At 31.4% G+C, this 24,117-nt stretch overlaps 1 protein-coding gene across 1 annotated transcript in view; it reads left to right on the top strand.

Moving 5' to 3' along the window:
• The window catches only part of LOC100571057 (discoidin domain-containing receptor 2), a 163,227-nt gene that overhangs the window by 83,291 nt on the left and 55,819 nt on the right, over positions 1-24,117 (top strand). Inside the window, exon 4 of the mRNA XM_003247137.4 lies at positions 1-106. Coding sequence (XP_003247185.1) covers positions 1-106 — 106 coding nt within the window. The remainder of the gene's footprint in view (positions 107-24,117) is intronic.

The following is a 24,117-nucleotide window of genomic DNA, read 5'->3' as shown; positions in this document are numbered from 1 at the left end:
GAGAATGCGATGAAGCTCTGGGTATGGAATCCGGTGCCATCCCGGATTCGGCGATCACGGCTAGCTCGTCATACAACGTGCCAAATGTCGGACCCAGCAATGGGAGGTAGGAACGCATAATAACAACATTATCATGTATATTATTACTATGTACTGACAATTACCAAAATAATCAGACTATAAGCTCTGTTCACGCGTATATCCGAAACAACGATGGTAACACATGTTATTTATGACTAAAACGTCTAAAACCATTAATTTTACAGGGCAGTTATTTACAAAAAAAAAAAAAAATGTGTACACACGTCACGGCGGTAGATAACTTATTTGAACCCATCGCTATATATATGTACACCGTATAATATATACATATGTATAGATATATATATATATATATACGCGAGGGTCTATAAACCTGACGATATATATGTGTATGGATGGGAGTTATACTGTGTACAGTATTAGATTGATCACTCTGAGAGTACCTTTGGAACGAGTGATAATAGATACGTATATATTTGTATTCCGAAAACGACATCACGGCAATCCCGCGAAATCGTGTCCTCTTGCGTGAAGAATCTTGTTTTTTTTTATCATATATATATATATATATATATAATATATGTATTTGTTATCTTCGCTGTTCGAGACGTCCTTCCGTCTCTCAGCACCTACAAAAACTATTTCCCACGATTTCCTTATTGCCAACCATCGTTTCCCATTATTATAGGTACAAATACCTAAGATTTGTATGCGTCTGTGTGTGACTATTTTGTTCATTTATCGATATTGTTCTTTTGTGCTACCTATTCTATATTTCTCTATTCTCCATAATATCATATTATTATGGTGTATTGCAGCCCAGATAATCATTTATATTTCATGTCATATTTATTTTTCATAGAATTTTGTATTCATTAGAATATCAATATAATATGCAGTTATTTGTGTATAATAAAATGTAATATGAACTATGACTATGAATAAATTCAAATAATAAAGTATATATCACGCGTTTTTATAGGACATCGTCGTATTTATGAGATATTTAAAATGTATAATATTGAAATGTCGCAACTGTTAATATTCCTGTCTAACGTCATAAGCAATAAAAAATAATATAAACGTATTATCATTATATGTTATGATATTGAATATGGAATAATAGGTTATGCGTGTTATTGTTGGTTGGACTCAAAAGTTCAAAGAAAACAACGAAGAGCACTTATAACACAATTCGTAAATATTTTCCATCACATAATTCATTAAACTTTAAGTAGATTCGTGGTTTGTAATAACGTGTTTGATTTATGTTTACAAAATAAAAAGTCGAGACAAAAATATTGGTTTATCAGGTTAAAAATAAAATATGACTTGAATACTTAGTAAGTACGAAGTACTTATCGTAAAAAAAATATTATATATAAAGTAAAAATGGCCAAGTTGACGCTCAGTTTTTATAAATACCATACCGTCGGTTAATTTATTATTGTGCTGTGTAGAGTGTACTCCAAGGTCGAACAATACGATTTTATTTTTACTTTGGAAAATTTAGTCTGTTGTTCTGTGTAAAAAATTCGATCTCTTTTACTGGAATGTGTTATGATTTTATGAAGGATTTTTGATTATTTTTTCACTCTAAGTATACGTCTACAAGTTGTAATGAGATTAACAATGATCTCAATAATATAATTTGATAGTGCGTGGCATAAAAGTTTCTAATAAAACAATGTCTATATAAATTCATTATATACCTACCGCGCGTAGATACTTATAAAGTACGCATTAGTAGAAAATAATAAGTTTAAAATAAATAAATTCGAACGTATTATTGGCAAATAATATAATAGGTCTGCAAAATGCAATATTCTACTGTATACGATGTATGTCATAAAGGATAGATTTTTATACATATTGTGCACATTCTTTATAGTTAACTTTATAGAGGGCAAAGTATATTATAATACTTGTTGTATGACTTATTTTAACAAATTTGGCACATTTTAGGGCATATAACAGGGGTGGCAAATTATTTTGAAGCTACGTGCCAAAAATTACCTTTTTTTTCAAGCGTGCCATTAAATTATGAAAGAAGGTACCTACATAGAAAATAGAAACTGAGGTATATTTTATGAACATACGACTATTCATCGGTCAATAACGATTATTCAATTGTATGTGTAGATATTAATATAATAATATACATTGTGACGTTATTTATTATTAGAAATACAAATTATATAATTTATATAATATAAATATTTTAATTTTTAGCGTACCCTTAAAATTTTTTTGCGTCCCACCTTGGGCACGCGTGCCATGAATTTGCCATCCCTGACATATATAATATGATATATGATTTTTTCATCAGATCTGGTATGTTTTTTTTGGCAATACAAATATTTTTGATTACATTTTGTCATCCTTAAAATCCTTTCTCAGTGTACCAATACATGATGGTACGCAAAACTGTCAAAATATCAAATCCCTAGATACAGTTTAGGCTCTACATTGAGCAGTCAGTCAGAACACGTCCGATTATATTATGTGTACTATAATATATTATAAAGTAATAATAGTGGTATTTAGTTTATCGCCACTAAACGGGAAAACTATTTTTAATTGATTTTCCTGAATTTTTGCAAGGATATTCTTGATATTCACCTGAAGGTTCTCGTACCGATTTTAGCCCCTCAACAGCTCTCCCTAAACAAGTTTTTAGGTAAAAAAAAAAAAAATAATCAAATTATTTTTGTTGATTTACCTTGGTAACACGGCTCAATAAATTATTTCGTTATTTTGTTGGCATGTGTCAAATTTAGTCATGTTGTAATCTTACTAATATAAACAAAGAAACACTGCGATTTGCGTTGTTTCTTGTTGTACCTACCTATTATCTATTTACTAACTTTTTTGAGAACGACGGGTACATATGTATAATATTGGGTTTGGATGATATGGGGCTATTATGGACATTTTATCGAGGAATTAATATTACTAACAAAAGGCAATGCTTGTGTGTGTGTATGTGATCCACAGCCAATATAGGTGTATCGCAATTCTGAAATCTGATACAAACTACAAAAAGGCAAACACATACCCGAGGATGTGCACCTGGAGGCCAAACTTTTTAAACCCGTATTTTATATTTGGCCAAAACCGCACAAATGACTGTGTTAGAAATATGTGGTGTTTATATTTAACGGATAGCTTAAGAATATGGGTAAATTCACGGGCAATTAATTTGTCAATGCCGTGCTGGATTAATCACTAATATATTATGATATACATTATATAATAGCTAAAGGTACTATCAGCAGTATAATATTCGTATTTAGTGCTCATCGACGCGATAGTCCTTCTCGTGAGCCATATATAATATGGTGACTCGGCCACTTCACACCACTTATCATCGGGGTACACATGGAAATATAATATAATCCGCGTGGTACCTATGTGTATATGTTCGTTTTATCTAATTGATCCTGAAACCTTGAGAGACACATTGCAGTTCGGTTGATCGTCGAATGCAATTATTTGCACTTGCGCGTAAAATGCACATATTATTATAGTATATGCACACGATACTATATTATGCTTATGTTTGATTATTGCGAACCGAAGCCGTTCGACCTAACTGCAGCGGACGACAGCTTAGCTTTTAGCGCCGGACGATACGATAGTGAGAGATGATGACTGCAAATTGCACTCCACCGGGCGTTCAATTTTCTGTTGTCACGCGGGGCCGTTATTGTTGAGAGGCATCCTAATGTTTTAGTTTGGAATTGGGTTTCTAATGCGTCATTGGCCAGCATCAAATGTGTAATACGGTAATAATTTATTTACATATGAATCGCAAACGCGCGTTTATTGGCGGGCAGCCGTCGTTCGAAAACTAAACCCAAACAAATAAATCTCAACTGCAGTTGGAATAATTTGGATAATAGGTTGATATTATAATATACCGATTGGCGGCTGACCGAGAGACGAATTATTTAATTCACACAGTTTAGTTTCGTTTGTCCTCGGATCGATTGCTTTTAAAATGTTTCAATATAGCTGAATTATATGGCTACTATAATAATATGGTGTTCACTGCTGTACTGCCACGCATGCGTACTAGACCTTGTTGGAAATATAGGCACTGAAAGATGTGTATCTTAAAAATCTTTCGATTGACAATAATTTCATTTGCGATTTCTACCAATATGGCATTCGTCATCTGTATACGCGTCGTTGGTTACATTTTTACTAAAAAACAAATCTTCATAAGCGGGTAAAACACGCGTGGTAAATTGTTCCACCATTTTTTATTTATTTTTGCCATACATACACACGTTGATACTACGCTTATACAATTTTATAATACAGTTTGATGTTATACGGTAGAAAGTCGGTCTTACAAATATCCCGCTCAAATGCAGCACCTGCAGTGCGCTGATTAAAAATGTACTTAGAGATCGAACTGGGCTCCCCGTCTCCGGTCCCTCAAAGGTGAAATAATAATAAATCGATCGCGCACAAACTACCAGGTCCTATATATGGGTTGCTTACCTATGGATGATATACGCACCGTTTAAAAGTCCACTGGGCTCGACTTACTATATACCTACGCGGTTTCCCCCCCCCCCCCCCGAGTGAAATGGAATTCGGAGGCGGCGCTCAAAATTATTATACATCTCGTACTATATGCACTTCATCAGAACTCCCGCGATCCATATAATATGTATATATATATAATTATATTTATAAGGTTCTTAGTCGCGTGTACGCCATAAATTGCGTTTTAAGCATTATTATATACGCGCGGCCCATCACCGTAAATGCAGCCGACCGTGAAACGTACACGTCGAAACACGTATATATATATATATATATATATATATATTAATTAACCACGTTTTAATACCTGCAGAGGCAGCAGTAACAGCCGCCCCACGTTGTTATAATAATATACACCACCTACAGCAGCAGCAGCTGTGAGCTACAGACGACCGGAGAAGCCAATTTGTTATAATTAGCCGTATACCTATACGCATAATGATACTATATTGGTTTAAGACGTCGCGGTTTTTGGGCCGAGGGAAAAAAAGAGGAAAACGACGAGCGGTTTGCTCCCGTAGCGTGCGTATATATTATTATAATAATATTATATTATACAATATTATAAAATGATATGATAATATACGCGTCTATACGTCATTGTATTCGCATGCATAAAATATACACGGGGCAGGGCTGAGTTTTTTTTAACGACAAACACTCGTTATTTCAAAAAATATTGATGTTTCTGAAAATATTTTTTATAATTTTTTGTAATTTGTATGCGGTTACAACAAAACGTTTTTGTGTTTAAACTGTAAAGTTTTATATTTTTTAAACACTTCATAATATTATTTTTATCATCCGCTAATTTAAATGGTGCGACACACGAATACTCCCGCAAAATGTCGGTCCACAAAACATTTTTAAACATTTGAATTGCGAGCAAAATATTCTGGTGTAGAATATTAAAATAAAAATATATGCCTCCGTTCAGGAAAGTAAAAAGACTTAAAAATGATGACGATAATAAATCGTGAAAAATTAAGCCAAAAATGTTTTCAATAATGCTGTTCCATATACGAAACCCAAGCCAACTCGGGCCAATGACTTACAATTACGCAAAATAAATACCATCAAAAACGTTAGTACTATTCGAGATAATGAGAGTTTACTGTTAAAAGAATCACCCAGCAGTAGGTATATATACTTATGTGTATGTATATTATGTGTGTGTTTGTGCGGTCTCATATATTATGGTGCTTATAATATATATATTGTGTGTATGTATAGAGGAGATTAAAAATAAAACACAAAAAATACAAAGTACTTATATATAGGTATATAATCCCGCGGGGAAAAACAACACCACATGACTTTTATTGCTACCGGTGCCGACCCGGATTTGATTAAATTAAGCGACCTTCCTGGCATTATTTCATAATTAGCAGGGACTTGGCCGCGGCAACAATACAATCTTCTGACTTGCCCGGCTTAAGCACGCCTCTGTCTGCCCGCTGTTTTTAAGGTCGGGGTTATTCTACGCGTTGTGGACGGTTTCCAAAAAAAAAAAAAAAAAAACTAAATAAAATAAAACTATGGCGAACAAACAATAATTAACCTAGAAAAAAAACAACACCGGAACTTTGATACATTATAATAATATTATTATGACGTGTAATTTAAAATCGGATCAAATCGACTTGGCGTTTAAATTTGACTGACATATTTCTAATTATGGTTATTACGCTCTGTATTCCTTCTGAACACTATAGGTACTTACCTAATACCTATATAATATAATAGGGCATACCTACGATGGAAATGAAAAATAACCGATTTGAATTAGTAATTTTCCGTAACGTTGTGTCATGACAATATTTCACATAGAGTTAGAGATGCGCGTGTCTCTCTAATATTTGAGATCCATACTTAAAAACCCCCCAAATAGTTTCCACATTCCAATAAAACAGTATAGTATACATTGATACATTTTTTTTTTTGGTTAAATACATTATTATACGATCCTTTATATCAGGTATAAAGACGTGACTGAATGAATTAGTAATTACATAATTATAAAATTATTCAATTGCCAATTATAAATCACACTATGATATTTATCAAATACACTACTCATTAAAAACGTGATGCTTGTTTGTACACAATTTAATTTAATTTTGTTTGCAAATATAAATAAATATTGATAAAAACGAATCATTATTTTGAATAAAAAACTATTAATTTATTATGACACAAATCTTAAGCACTCCGAGTTTGAAATAATTAATAATATTATGTTTATGATATACTCCTGGTAATACGATTTTCTCAAAAACGTTTTAATCCGTAAGAATAGAATTATGTTTACTTTAAACTTCACTAAAGACTTTGGTTCAGATTTAATTTAGAATGAAAAATCTATAAATTTGAAATAGAATGTACAATTTTGATTTTTTCTTAAATGGATGTAACGCATCCAGTAATGGATATAGTATTAGTACTATAAATATGAAGTTTATTTAATATATTATATGTACTACAAACTTGTGGTATTTTGTGTGTGTGCGCGCGCAAGATTTAATGATTTATTAGTTCAATAGTACTATATCATATTGATTAAAATATTTTAGTTGAACGAGTTGATATTAAAAAAAAATTACTGTTATAATATTATTATATACTAGTTAACTTGCCATACATTACAGCTACATGTCGTGATGGTGAAATTGTCCCTACTAACTAAGTGTTTATATTATAAGTATGTATTTTCGTTAAGAAAATTAATAAAAATCAGTTATAAGTTAATAATATATTAACATCAGTTGCAAAAATCAATACATATCGTAAAATAATAAATTGATTATAATATTATTATGTATACACAAAATTTTCAAATAGCTTTATACTTTGTATTCTTACCAATAAATTTTGTTTCATTATTTTATACAAATTCAAATAATTGTAACACTTATAACACTTTGAAATTCATCGTAAAATCTAAAACGTATTATAATTTTTTTCCCATCGAGTTTATTAAAACACAACTAACTTTGAAAGTTATTTTGATTCATAAATTGAAAGTAATCGATAAATTTATATGAGTGTATGTTCTTAGAAATATATGGTATAAACTTTAACACGGACGTGTTGCGGATTATATAAGTTCCTTTTAAACATTCGAACTTAAAATGAAACACCATCTAAGACATATGTTTTGTAGTTGAGTATAATATTAACATCATTTCACAGTTTCACACAGCTGAAACGTAATAATAATTTTTAAAACTAATATTTTAACTTTCATTTTCGCGAACATGTATCCATGCACTTCTCCCTGTTATAAATTATAATTCATTTGGTGTGTTTTTTTTAGACTCTGCTCTTATGTTCTGCATAATATTATTTAATCTTTATTTATACGAGTAGATTATTAAATTATTATTTAAATAAATAAAGAACGCAACTCCACGTAGGAACACAAAACGCGGTATAGCTGGTGAATGCGTATAAAATAATATAGTAATATAACGCTAATATTACATAATATTCGTTGTATTATATTATTATTTAAAATGAAACCTATAGGCATATATACGGGTAGGTAGGTAGGTAGGCACTATTGAAAACGCGAATATATTAAAATATTATAAAAGAGTCACGCACACATGGTATAGTATAAAGAACGCCGGTGTGTAGGTAAATGTGGTATTTTTTCTTTTCATTTTTACCGGTTAAACAATATTTCCATATTTCCATAAACATTTCCACGGGATCCAATGGTTTCTCTCGCTCGGCGTCTGTGTGTCTGTCTGTCTTGTTCGGATGACGTTCGTCACGTGTATAATACTCGTCGTCTCGTCCGCACCGACTCGGCTACTAATTAGACCAGTGAATCGTATTATATACAACGAGAATACACAAACTCACACACAAACACATACACACACACTCGCGTGAGATCTATGTATATATTATATAATATATATACATAATACATATATATAATATATATATACGATATTATAATGCGTATTATACGCGAGTGGGTACGACGCACTTAAGATTTACCTTTACGAGAAGCTGAACATATATATATATATTATATATAGGTGTGTGTGTGTGTGTGTGTGTGTGCGCGTAGCAGAGGGACCGTATAATATGCTAACGAGTGTAACTGGGCCACTTTGTAGACATTCGCCGCCGGTGTAGTCACCGCACGACCGTCGTCGTCTCTCTCACCGTCACCGCCGATCCGGCACATATTATATTATATATAACATCGCATAAACCTCATCGTCGTGCGCCCCTAAGTGATATTTGGTGTAGCCGAGAGTAATTGTAAATTAGACAGACAGCTCGCAGAGACACAATGTGCGGCACCCGTCATCGTTGTTTTGATACGGAGGCATACCCACGCGCGTATATACGGATAAGTATGATAATAATCATGAAAATAATATACAGAGTGATTCACCGTGTTCGACCTCTTGTTTTCCTAAGTGTACATATTTTGTTAACCGATAGACTACTCTTGTTTTAATTTTGAATTGAGGACATTAATGTTTTAAAAATGATTACCAAATAATTTACATTGCCTAATAACTGGAGGGGGCGAGGATGTCATTCGAAAAACAGAAGTCTGAATCCCGACGGGACTCTTAAACTGCTTGAGCAGTAGAAAAAAGAATCTGTAAATAGTATTATCTTTGACGAGACGCGTATATTTAAAAATTGCAAAAATCAGAAGAACTTGAACAAGCAAAGTGTGAAAGGGAATAATGGTCGAGTGAGCACATCAACATGTCTGTTATATACGAATCACCCTGTATACGCGCACAAGTTGTTGACGTGCTGCCGTGTCGTTTGTACAGTGTCGCGCACTGCACATATGTCGCGTGGAAATGTCTGTTTATAAGACGACAGCAGCTACTATTGCCCTAAAAGTTTGGACATGCGAGCGAGATGCGTCCGTCGGGGCGCGACAGAAACACGCGTGCCCGCCGCCGAGTTTAATTTCCCGTCGACGTATATATAATTTGTGCTCCTCTCCGCGATTTTCCGACTGATGATGACTGTCTCGGCGGTGGCATGCGGGTGGCGTACGATTCGGAGCGGGTTCGGCGGTGGAAAAACTTCGACCGGAAACTTAAAACGCTTTTCCCGCGGATTTTTTATGGCCGAGGGTGGCGGCGTCGTTTCGTGTAGTGTTTGTTTTTCACGAGCGGTCGGGCGGATGTGTGGATTAGGTAGGTGTATAACACACGGTGACGTACGCGTACCTTCCTATATGTGCGTTATTGTGTATTAATATAATTATGTAGGTGTATGCACATGACGGATAAAAAGAGAGTATAATAATATGATAAGAGAGAAACGAAATTATTATCCCGACGAGTATGCTACAGCACATTTTACATTTTTACCTTCCAATTATTGCAAGCAGCTATAACTGTACGCAGGTAAAAAATATATAAATTTAAAACCAACTCTCCACGATATTCGCTCGAAATTTAATTCGTTTATTTATTATATATATACTATATACCTATATTCGCATAATATAATATACTCGTTCAACTACAAATTATATAGTCGTACGCGGGTCTGAAATATACAATATCATTGTATCGCAAGCGTGTATTTGTACATTTATTATTCATTTTCAATTAAATAAATTACGAATTAATATCATATTATACCTGGTACGTCGGCTGTACGGCTCTTCTCGATTTCACATGTTGAAATTTTAAATTATAATAGCGACCGTTATAAACCTAAGGCCGGCTATACTATGATAAATAAATCATTCGGGCACCACCTACAACCCGAGCCGTATAATAAAATAAACATACCTATCTATATAATATAAGTATCGACTGTATAATAATATATAAGCCAATGACGGACTGTTTCCTATTATACGAGACAATGAAATGATGTCGTATAATATAATATGCGTCTATAGGGTATTTTTGGTTAAAAAAAATAGACGTTTTATGTGGTCACATTTAGTATTTAAATTTATGTAATAAGATATAATATTAATGTTTTTTTTAAATGTTTAATAAAGTCGCTTTTTCAACGTACGTCAATATCGTGGTGCATTAAAAATTAATTGGTAATGAATATAATATTATAATGGTTTAGCGCTACCTACGTTACATTGTGTATTACATCGTATAGTCATTCTACAACGTATATAGATAGCACTATACCTTATATATCACTAAATTTAAGGCATTTTATAGAAAGCTGAAAATATCCGTCAAAAATTGAACAGTTGTTGTAGTGGGAGGGAGAAGCATTTCTGAATGAAAAATATTGTTTCATACTCGATACACCTTGGAATATCGTGTCTTAAATATAAAAATATATAATACAGTAAAACTTCCATGTAACGGTTACCGAAGGGCAGACAATAATTACCGCTATTTAGAGGTGACCGACGACCGTTAGTAGAAGCAGTGCAACACTCTCAGATGACCGCTGTATAGAGTGCTTAAAAAAAACCAAATGCATACACAACAATAATATGCACATACTAAAAAATGTATTTAAAACAAGAGTTATTTACTTATAGTATTAATATATATGTTCAATTTTTTTTTTTTGATTTCACAAAAGTATATACACAATCTATACAATTTAGTGCACAATAAGTCATATAAGTCAAGGGCTATACAGTACCTATACATAACGCATGATTACTTGAATAAGAAACCACCTTTTATTGGCAATTGGCTGGGGGTTACGTAGGTACAATTTAAAATTTTAAAATTGTATATATTATTATAAACATGTAGGTACATAATATGTATGTATATTAAAATTAAAAATATCGAGTAATATTAGTTTATTTTACATTTTTATCGCATGAAATAATTTTTTTCTAAATGAATTTCTGCTGTTTTTAATAAATTAAAACCGTCTACGTCACTTTTTTGAAGAATAAAATGATCTAATTGTTTTATTTGATTAACAAACGCTGAATAATTGTATACACTGCACACAGGTTCTTCAGTCTGTTCAGCTTCCTGGGTTTCTTCATTACATTTCTCCTCATCATTATCTCAAGTGATAATATAGTAATGTAAGCATATATTATTTAATACACATACCCTATATTATGTATACGAAAAAATGTGCGTTCAAAATGAGCGTAAACGTATATCATGAGTATAAGTTGTCTCTTCCTAAAATATGTTCTTTTCGACACACTACCTATTTAGTTTGGACGTTACCAGAACTGATATATTTGTATCGTATCCCACCCACCGCGGATTCAAATGATAAAATACAATATTATCATACAAATATTATATTAAAAATATAGTAATACGTAAATATATGAACCCTATACTCTATTTCTACGATTTGTTCGTAAATTGTAAGAGTTAACACAAGCACATTATGTTATTAGTCAGCACCGGTAGTATACTTTAGTCTAAATCCTTCGCGTACAGTACTACATATATATATATATTATATATACCTATATAGATGCATAATATTGTATACATACATACAATTCAACAGCACCGCAGTGAAACATTTTATGGTCTGTATAATATAAGTATATAATATTATATAGGTAGTTTCAAAAACATATTAAACATAATATATATATAATATTCGATATTACCTAAAACATACACGCACACTACACATAATAGTATTTAACAAACAAAGGTTTATAATTCGAGCTTATACTTATTGGAACATTATTCGTATATGTACATTTTACACAAAAATGTTGGCCGTTCGCTGCGCGCGCACTCGATACTATCCGCTTCAGGCTAAACACACTGATGCGTACTATTTTCCTATGTTTAAAACGCCTGTTGAATAGACCGATTAACCGAATAAAATCCCAGGCATTGCATTTAGCAATGCTTTCACTAACACCCCCCCCCCCCCCCACCATCAATACCCTCTCTTTCACTCCGACCCTTTTCCTGTGCGTACGTCACTCCAGCCGTCGCCGTCGCCTCTGCCACCATTTTCCAAAGCTTTTGCACTTTAATTAGGAATATTAAAGTGGTAATACTATTTATGTATTAATAGAGATCAGCGGACACGTATTCTAATAATCTAATGTCATGTGTTCCAATTCGGTCGGTCCAAATAAAATGTGTTTCATTAAATTTTTTTTTTATCAATAAATAATGATTTATTCAAATAGCTATATTATTTTTAAAGGTCACATAATACTCAAATCTAAAATCATATAAATTAACAGTTAAAGTTATAGGTACGAATGTACAAATAATTTAGGCACAAGGTTATTTTTCAATGAAAAAGATTAATTTGAGTTATAGTTGAGGTAAGTCAACGTTAACGACATCAGGATATAAGTTGATAGTAAATAAACAGTATATAGTTTCTATAAAAATATGTACTTCTAAAATTGTAATGTTAATGTGGAGAAAATTATTGAAATGACGTGTTAAAACTATAGAATATTTGTAATGATATAATTTGTATATAACTGAACTTATCTGATATGAGTCTAGAATCTAGAAGATAATATTGTTTCATCTATATCTTTAACAAGATGACATTTTTGCTAGTTACAAGTTAGGTAATCTTAATAACGATTATTGACTTAATAAATATTTTATTAGTATTAATTATTTATTAACTTTTTTTTTTTATCTCATATACAACTCGGTGGCAGAGTCCATTATTTATTATTATACGTTACATTCTTAATTTGACAAAACGATTATATTTTGTCTATTAAATTAGTTATTTTTAGAAATATCAGGCTTTTCTTGTTCTGGTCTAGGTTGGGTCCGAGGGTCGAGTCGAGAGTTTCGGTCAAGTTGAGGTAAATTCGCTCCTGTTCCACTTACACTATTCTTGTACATATACAATCAACTATTTCGTTTAGGTATTATGTATATATAAGCAGCAATCAGCGTGGTCCCTGAAGAAAGTTTCAACTACCTTACTATATATAATATTATGTTCGTGATATTGTATTATCTACCTAATCTTGTAAAATATTATGATCATTAAAATAAAAATATTTATCTCAAACTTTATCAAATGATAATATCGTGATAGATAATAATATCATTATATGTATACGTTTCGAACAACAGCACGTTGGTCTCAAAAGTATAATACAAGTACCAGCTATAACGAGGGTCCATCCCAAACAGTCTGATGTAATAACACTTATACTTAAAATATGATATACAAGCGCAGTGGCTAATATGAAAGATGATCGTATGGCGTGGTGGTTACTTGATCTTCTATGATGGGAAACGAAGGGAGCCGAGGTTAAAAAGAAGTAGGTAGGTTGTAGGTAGGTATACCCACTATCTTATTAAAAAAAAATATATATACATTCACCTTCACTCTTCCTATAGGTCAAATAATATTATACCGGCACTGTGGGTATTCATTAGAACAGGTCCTGCTAATATAATATTATAACGTCGACCTTGTAATAATCATTATTAATAACAGAATAAAATATATTATTATAATGATATGGTCACGTGAGGGAACTATAGTTTTATGTCCGCTTCGATACGACGACAACGACCAAGACGGTTCAGTGCGCGCACAAAACTTCTTGGGCACGGCGAAACTTTGGTTTTAACCGGTATAACCACTGCTTATCCGACTCTTATGTCACGGCGAGTCGACAATATTGTGTGTGTAGGGTGCTTCGAGTAAACTATACAGTATACAGTATCTATTACAATATAATATACGAAAATACCTCAGACGCTAATATAATATATATATAGGTAATAGGTATAATGAGATACATACCTGATATAAATTATTTGTATAACTAAATATGCAGTTATTTTCTCGGTAAATACAAAATGTGTGTATCTATATTTGAAAAAAAAATGTTTTCATATTTTAAATCATCCCGCTAGTGCCTACTTCTATTGTGAATAAAACTTTTTTTTACTATTTTCTATATTATTAATTTTTTTTTTTTGAAGTCTTACTTTATAAATGACAATATATTATAAGTATACATTTTCAATTTCTCAGTGCTAAATAGAATATTTTTCCGAGGACTTTTATACCTAGAAATATAATTTTGAATTAGGTATACAAATAGTTAGACTTATACGAATAATTGTGTGTGCGAGCGTTTTCCGCAATATACGAGTCAGTATTGCGCGTCATAATATACCTACGTCGATGACGATCATATTCGCCCGACGAAGCTTCTGTTCTATATTATAATATAATCGTAGTAGTAATAACTAGTAAATAATTTTAACGTTTTAATACGACATGCGTGTGCTCGCCCGTGGCATTCGTTTCAATTCGTGTAGTTATTGACTTTATACTTTTATTTTATCTTATTTTTTTTTTTACTTTCAACTCCCAGATCGTCGGAATGTTTAATCTGAATAATGGAAAGATGATATTCGGTATCTACTTCAGCCCGTTGCTCGAGTTTTAAGAAAATATACATAAATACAAAAATATACGTATGCGAGCGTATATTTTATAGTTATCTTTAATGGTAAGATATCGCGGTATTTATGCAGTCGGGTAAAGGTTTATCATAATCACGGCCTAGCTGCGCATAACCAATGTATTACATTTTTACTACAAAGGCTATTATAATCGGCTTAATAACGCTGATGGGATACTTATTTTTGTAATAGCACTGCACATTATATTATAATATTATTATATTTTATTATTATACTAGCAAGAGAAATTATATAAATATCATAATACGTCACGAATTTAATGTCGCATGAAATAAATAATACTTAATAATATCAACTGATAAAATATCTTGAAGTCTATATGAAGCTTACAATTTCCTTTATTATTGTATACGATGATTCGTTATTTATTTGAACTTTTATAATATTCACTGTCGAATTTGGAATACTAAACTTATGAATAATTATGATTTATGCTCAAAAATTAATTAAATCGAATTTTTATTTATTTAAAACTATTTATTTATTTTATTTTATCTGACATAGTTATGTATATTCTAGAATAATATTTGACAAATGATAGTGAATAATGAATATTTTATTTAGTTTTTATGTGTGTGTTGGTTTATAAATCTGTATATTAACATTAAATGTTCCCGAATATATGTTCATATTTTTATCAAATATTGACTATTTAAAGGTGGATAGAGGATACCAAATGACTGAAGATACCCTATAATTATTATCTTAAATTTAATCTTGCGAAGACCAATGTGCTCTCATTTGTTGGTTTCTTCAACAAATATACATGTCTTTATTCTATTCTATTTGCACTTATGCGTATTGTGTACCACTAATGCACGGACTTTGAATGATTAAAATAAAAAAAAAAAAACATTGAATTCTAATGCTAAGAATTCTTAATGTAAATGCCAATAATAAAGGTATTTATAAAAAACAAAAATGTTATATACCTATAAAATAGTCAATTGAATTTTATCATAAATCTGAAATGATGCAAGATTTTTTTTGAAAAAAAATATAGAATGGTATGTTACAGAAATAATATTTTATCGTCAAGTTTAAAGAAAAAAATAATTTAATATAATACTGATTTTACTAATATATAATATATTCATTATTCATGGAATTTTATTTTTTATATTATATTTTTTTTTACAAAATGAACATTTGGGTTTTAATCGTTTGTATTGAATATAATTTTAGTACTTGACGCTGGTCGCTGGAGATAAATTATTAAAAATGTTTAGATAGGTAAATTATTTTTTTTTAATAGGGTTCATATAAATTGAAATTTGGTTCTTCAATCATCTTTATTAAATATAAAAGTTCATATTATATGCGTTTTTATTCAATGGAGATAATGGTATTATACATGTATAAACATAATAGTATGTGTAATATAATACTTGTATATTATGAGTATGTACATTATATTCATATTATAAACATTCAAATTTAACTTGTTCATAGCTGCGGGTGAAATGAAGGCAAGTCTTCCAAACAAGTTGAGCTTATTCTGGTGTGTTCGGATTATTGTTTTCTTCAAAAATAAAAAAATAAAAATACTACCGTATAGCCTATAGGTACACACCAAACGGAAATAATAATAATTGTACGGAGATCGAGTGCGATGTATATTTTTATAAGTTTTTAATATACATGAGTGCGCCGGAAGAAATAAAAAATTTATAAAACCCAAACAGTTTTGTTTTATTGTGTACGGACTCTTGTGTACATATATATACTAGACTATACTATGTACATATTTTTCTATACATATAGATTCATATAATTTTTTTTCACACTCATTCTGCTGTCATTAACGACGCGTCAGTGGGTTTATTTGTCGACGGTACTTACGCAATAGTGTCCTGTGCGCATATTGAATACCTACTGCCAACTTCTTTTAAATAATTATATATATATGCATATATCTACACATCTTTTACTGTATTATAACTATATGTCATTTACATAGACCTCTATATACATAATTCATATACACACATATATATATAATATATATGTATAATAAACGTGGATGTGTGGTGGCATTTGTTCGTCGGACGCCTGAGCGAAAATGCAAATGCAACACGAATTCGCCATTAAAATCACCGTACAGACGTTCACACGTGGGCACACAAACAAAATAGACTCGAGAGAGAAGAATACGTCGTAGTATAATATGCGTATACTATTTTACCTGCGATATGTGTTGACGAGGAAGGGCATTAGGGATGATATCGATAACACCCCGTCTGTTATTGTTATACTATTATATTGTATATAATAATATTCGTACAGAGTTAAAGGTCACGCTGAATATTGTTGTGGTACGAGTGTACGACCTTCATTTCGAATGAGATTTCTTTTTATATAAGGTGCAGGTAACATTGTATTTTTTTAAGTATATTTTTCACACTCGCAATATGATAAGAGCAGGTGCGAAAAAACTGTTTGTAGATGATACAATGAACCAACGATAGTTTTTGAAAATAGATTAATAAGTGGATTTTGACAGTCATTAATAACATATAATATCATAAAATCCGAATGGGATGAATATTGAGATAGAGTTTTACTCCCGAGTGTTTTCCATTTTTCTCAAACATTGTAAACCACCATTTGTTTGGGAAATCTGCAGCGATTGAACGTCACAAGCTTCTTTTCAACCGCAAAGCGCACGTACCCGAGGTAAACGTGAGAGCGATGAGTAAAACTGTAAGTAGGAAATTTTAATTATAGATACTAACTATATTATTAATACGATCTATATATGCGTGAATTATAGTTTTATTTTATTCCGATTCAATCACACATGCACTGCAGCGTAATAACGCGTCGCACCTGAATCATTAGAATTATACCTAGCGGTAGGTATATATCGGTGCGACGTGCCTATTCGATACCGCCCCATATACCGCAGTATACCGCATACCTATAATATTTCAGGAGCTGCCGCTGAAATCGATTTCGCAGGAAAGTGTGTAGCAGCTAATGAACGACGCGTACCTATATTATAATAATATTATCATCATAACGATGTCGTATAATACCGAAACTTCAGTATATTATAGCAGTCGTCACTATATATTATTATTTCGTCTCATCCGGAGGAACAACTCAAGTGCAAATCGAGTTTTGACGGCGGCGCGTGCTCGGGCGACTGTGTGCAAATAAACGCCACATGTCTCGCGGATAACAATAACGACGACGACGAAAACCAAGACGGCGGTGTGCTCGCGTGAGGTTATAGGCGTTGGAAACCATTCGGCGGATAAGCCCTGACATTATACACGCGGTGGAGTGGAGATTTATATAATACATTATTAAGCCAACCGCTGGAAAAGATAATAATAGGATTCCGAGGAAGAGCCCATGATATATATATAATAATATATTCGTGGGCCCAGGGTATAAGGTGTAACGCACGCCCCGTATCGGTTAATATAATAATATGTATATATTATATATATATCATGTGTGTATACTATATTTAATATTATACACAGTGTAGTATTATATCGATTGTCGTCGACCGTGCACTGTACATACCATTATAATTTATATAATATGTGTATAGTACCTATATGGATAGACAGTAGTAATTATCCGTCTTACTAGTGGGTATGATTATAATAATATCCTGATGTCTTTTGTACAAAGGATTTCGATCAAATGTCAACATATTTTTTTAACAAATAAATCGAAAAAGCTTGCACTTTTAAAAGGTATTGATAGTATATTTAAAAAATATTTAGTTATTAATAACATGTTCAATCCTTCAAACTGCTCAAAACTAACAACTGTTTCTAACTGAAGTCGTTGTCGTTTGTACCAGGCATCTGAATATAATATAATATGTGACCTGACTTATTATACTCAGACACCCTTTGAACTCCCATATCATCTAGTATATTATGATTGTATACACATAATAATATATTATAATATCTCATCAAATGTGTGCTATGCATGATGCCTGCCTACGAAACATTTTTTTTCTGAACATTTACACCGAACTTTATTGCCTATTATAGTGTATATCATAATTATTGTTTTACACAAAATATTGTTAAAATATTTTCTTTCCCTCCAAAAAATGATTTTAAAATATAAATTTATACAATTATGTTGTTATACTTTTTTAATACAAATTAGACTAGTGCTGCAATCCAAATCTAGACTGAATCCAAATTCGTTCCAATACCTGAAAATTGACAAGCAAATCAGTTCCCGATATGTTTGCATCAAACATGCAAATTTCAAACATGATTTTTATAAAAGAAAACGACTAAATGTAACGTTATATATTTTGTTTATAATACAGAACATCTAATTAATATTTCACATAATTTACGTATGTCCCAAATGTATGTATATAAATCACAAATAAATTAGAATCAAATAAATCTATCATAATTTTTAAGTTTTTAATCATTCCTTCCAAGTGTAGACAGTCCTTATTAATCTGTATACAACAGGAAAACAAATTAAAATTTCGCTTTACCGATTCGATATACCTCTTGTAACAACCAGGAAACCAATTTTATTCGTACACACATCATACTCTTCGTAACAACACGTGATGTCTAATCTGTACATTTCGGAACAAATTCGTATATTCTGGAATTCAATCGCCAGGCAAACATCACTAATTCGTCGACTAGGTCGCAATATTAACAATAAATATTCGAAATTGTGGCACAGATCATATCCAGGTCCCACATAATATAAAATACTATATAGTAGCTGAAGTCAAACAACGTTATTGTTATCCACCTGTGTTTTGTGCATTATTATTATATTCATACTGAAATGTATAACGCTCATTTGTTTTGTCTTAATATTAAATTATAAATTCAATCTACAAATATCCGAGTTTAAAACAAAATCTATGTACATTTTATAACTTGAAAACGATGTTCGTAAAGCTTAAGAAATTGCATTGCATAAAACATTATGTTATACTATCATTTGAGAACAATAATTATAGCAACATGCCAACATCAAACGATATAATATTATACACAATTTATTTTATTTTTGCATTAATATGCATAGCATCACTCGTGTATTTTCACAAAGACGACACTAATAAATAATAATACATATATTATATATAACACACCCAGTACATGTGTTTGTGTGTGTTTTGGAAGTATACCTAATTGTATTATAATAATGACTAATGAAGAATTCGAAAGCCAGGAAAACTTAAATTAAAACAAAAAATATATATATATTTTTTTTTTTCAAAGTGATTCTCTTTGGCATGCGTTCTTTTCCATTTTTATAATTATTTACCTTTGTGGTTTTTCGACTACGTAACACGCCACTTTCAAATAATATTGCCTAAAGTTGTTATTATTGTCACGTATTTATTTAGTCATATTAGTAGCAACGGTCGGAAGCCATGGCTATAACGTCTGAATAAAACCAAGAAACGTCGTGCTATATCCGCGTTGTATTCATAATAACCAGAGATAAGACATTTGATTAAGTATTTATTACGCTGAAATCTTAAATAATTAATATTTACGAGAGGGTAAAAAAAAAACGAACATTTAGTCCCCGAGAAAACTTAGTAGTCCCAATGCGCGGTGGCATCGGCAACAGCGAGTAGTCACATGTTTTATTTATAAGATATTAATAATGGAAAAAAAAATTTATGATAATGCGCTTATTATACTAAAATCCGTGAATAATCGTACCAATAAAACCAACGTAATACGACTATAATAAAAGCAAAAGTATGTTTATGAATACACAAATATTGTATCATTAATATTGAAGCAATACGCAGCCGACCGAAGTTACGAGGACACGAACGTTATTTTATTTAGGTTTTACTTTGGCGCACCTATATCCTAAGTACTTACAAACTTCAACTGAGTACACTACGGTATTATAATAGTACAATATAATATAATATAGGTACTACTCGTAAAATATCAAAATGTGCATGTGAGTGCAGAGAAGTAAAGTTGTGCGCTTCGGCATAATAGCGTAACGTGTTGCACGCACTCACATCATTGACTGGGCACACACAATGTCACAATCATACGGCTCGTGCACTGTACGATAAATAAATGCAACACCAAGTGAGTACCTTCTGACATAGAGACCTATTGAACTCCTCAGACCGTTTGCGATCCATAGTGTTATAATAATATAATGTTATGTGTGCGGGTACTATACGGGGTCTACGTCATTATATTATGATGCACATTGTAATGTTGCGGCGGTCGACTTCGGTGAAGTGCATTACTCACCTGCGGCTGGGAACATAATGTTATATGATTATTACCCAACGGTGTACCAGATACCAGAAACGCGTCGAATTCGCTTCATAATAATATTCGACTATAATATATACCTATAATGTCACGGGATCGTATTGTAAACCGTCTCGATTAAGTCTCTCGTCGTGCACATCACACACACATACACACACCCGCGCCATAATGTATTATTTATATAATACAATATTATGTTGTACAGCGTATCGTGTTTACCGTATACGACTAAACTTGTACTGCGCACGTCACATCGCGTTTTACGAGAAAATTGAATCATTCGTATGACGACAATATTATGCCGGCAGTGCATGATATACGTACAATAATAATATATGTATGCGGTGCGTCTCACGCGTGTGTCTTCGGGCGGAAATTCTACGTCAGAATTATGCCATTTGATACGTTTTCTTCTGCAGCATACATTCGTTTTGTGCGAATTCAGCGCATTAAAATTAAATTACAAAAATTTCCGATCACACTCGCGCTTATCCCATTATATTATTCTTTTCCGGTGACAGATAAACTCACTCACACCCTCTTAAACCCTCACACTGTGCATCCCCGCGCCCCAATCACTCTCTCTCTCTTCCAAGATGGCATGTGAACGTGTCGGAGCGTTTTTAGCAAACTCGATTTAAAACACGTATGTGACTGTATCGGGTATGTACATAGTAATAATAATATGTACAGTTCAATAGCATGTATTTGCAGTGTATAGCCGTTTTGCGTGTAGTACGCGACCATGTCCTACGAAAATATAAAATGAAATAATAAAAAATATCGCACACGCCATACGAAAACGATTCGGATCGTTAAAAAAACATAACAATATGTCGTCGTCAGAGCGTTATTCGTACCTATGTAATGTGAAGACACGAGACCCGCCCAAACGTCCACCCGCTCATCGCATAATATAATCTTTAATATAATAATAAATAATAATATATAGGTACCATTGTTATCAGACGAGCGTATAATACTATTATTTATTATTATATTATTATTATTATTATTATTATTATTATATTATTATTATTGTGTTCATGCGGACGCGCAGTTATTGTAATACGAAACCGATCGACTGTATTAGTATTACCTGTTATAGGAACTATATTATTTGCATATCATTGGAAAAATAGGTCAGGTTAGGATTGAATTATGTCACGAGTAATATTTTTATGCAGCCTGCAGGGCTGAAATGACCGATAATGACTAACATGCTTATTGCAGAGACGCGTAGTCTGGTGATTATTTTGGGTCGGGTTCAGGTGTATTACAATTATAGGCATCAATAGTTGATGATGTTGAACTTTTTTATGTGTTAAATATTATATATTCAATGTGTATTATTATTATTAAACATTGTCAAAATTAGTAGGAATATTAGGGCACTGGTATAAGATAGTAAACTACGCTCAAAAGCTTGTAGATACTACAGTATACATATTATTTAATGGACGACGAATTATATGCAATACAACAAAAATTAATGTACATTCAATTTAAACGTGAATATTGTGTTCTATACAATTCTATATGTACCTACATGACACGTGTTTATATCAATTACCTTAATGTAGAAAAAAATTTATTAACATATCAATATAAAAAGCCAAGTTTAAAATAGATAAAGTGATATACCTAGTCTGTTAAAGTAAAAGAAATGCACATTTTACCTATTTTTTGTTTAATAATTTTGGTGACCTGACTGTCAATCATAACAAAACGTAAAAGAAAGTTATTATTTTTAACTGATAGCTGAGCTTGTAATTTGCTTTGTCTTCGTAAATTAAATTAATTTGTTTTTGACAATAAGCTTAACGCTCAATTGTTCATTAACTAATTAATTACTGTCTGTTGGTCTTTGTTTGCACGTAAACAATAATTATTATGATTTAATGATAATTATTATGGACTTTCTATTTCGAGGGACCTATGTAGTGGATAACCGCAAAGCTAGCAGTTCCCTGTTAGTCTATTTTGATAGTTCATACTATAGGTACTCACACAAAACAAATTATTAAAATGCCTCCCTCTAAAACTTACTTGACCTCAAACGAATAATCAGATGAAAATATAATAGGTTTTATTTTATTTTAGTAGATATTATAGCATGAGTCTTCATTGGATCTTGGTCGTTGTATTTTATATTTTTATAGTTTAAAATTATATCGGTAGTTTTGTTGAATAATATTTATAATATTTAATGCGACACATTAAATATATTCAAAGATGAAGAAACAAGGACACACATTTAAAAAATTAATATAAATTCATGTATTTTTCGTTCTTTTCTGTTGTTTGTTATAGGAAATTGTTTTATAATATATTTATAAAAACATAAAGGTTTAAATTGAAAAATATCAGGTTATATTAAATTACTTAAAAGTTGAAAAATATTGTGTACTAAGTACCAATTCATCGAAAATATTTCTTTTAAAGGATTTAAAAAGTAATGATTTTAATTTGATGTATGAAAAAAATTCAATTGTTTTTCATATAATCCTTATACCTATCATCTATATTAGACAAAAATTAGTTTTAAACTTTTAAAATGTTAACCTATGAGGTAATTTCGTGGTATTTGATAAAGCAATATACCTCATATTTTCTTATAAAGAAACAAAGCCTATTAAAAAAAAAACATATAAGTATACCTGAGTAAAAAATTTTGCTTGCAATATTTACTTAATCTGACAAATTATGAAAAAGATAAATTTTAATATATAAAAAAAATATACCAAAAACGTTTTTTTATACATTTGACATTGTAAATGTTTAAGGAAATTTGGTTTTAAACGTAAAAT

The sequence above is a fragment of the Acyrthosiphon pisum genome, chromosome A1, assembly GCF_005508785.2.
Source record: "Acyrthosiphon pisum isolate AL4f chromosome A1, pea_aphid_22Mar2018_4r6ur, whole genome shotgun sequence".
NCBI lineage: Eukaryota > Metazoa > Arthropoda > Insecta > Hemiptera > Aphididae > Acyrthosiphon > Acyrthosiphon pisum.
Note: the sequence above shows the minus strand (reverse complement) of the source record. Positions and strands in the feature narration are given on the sequence as shown.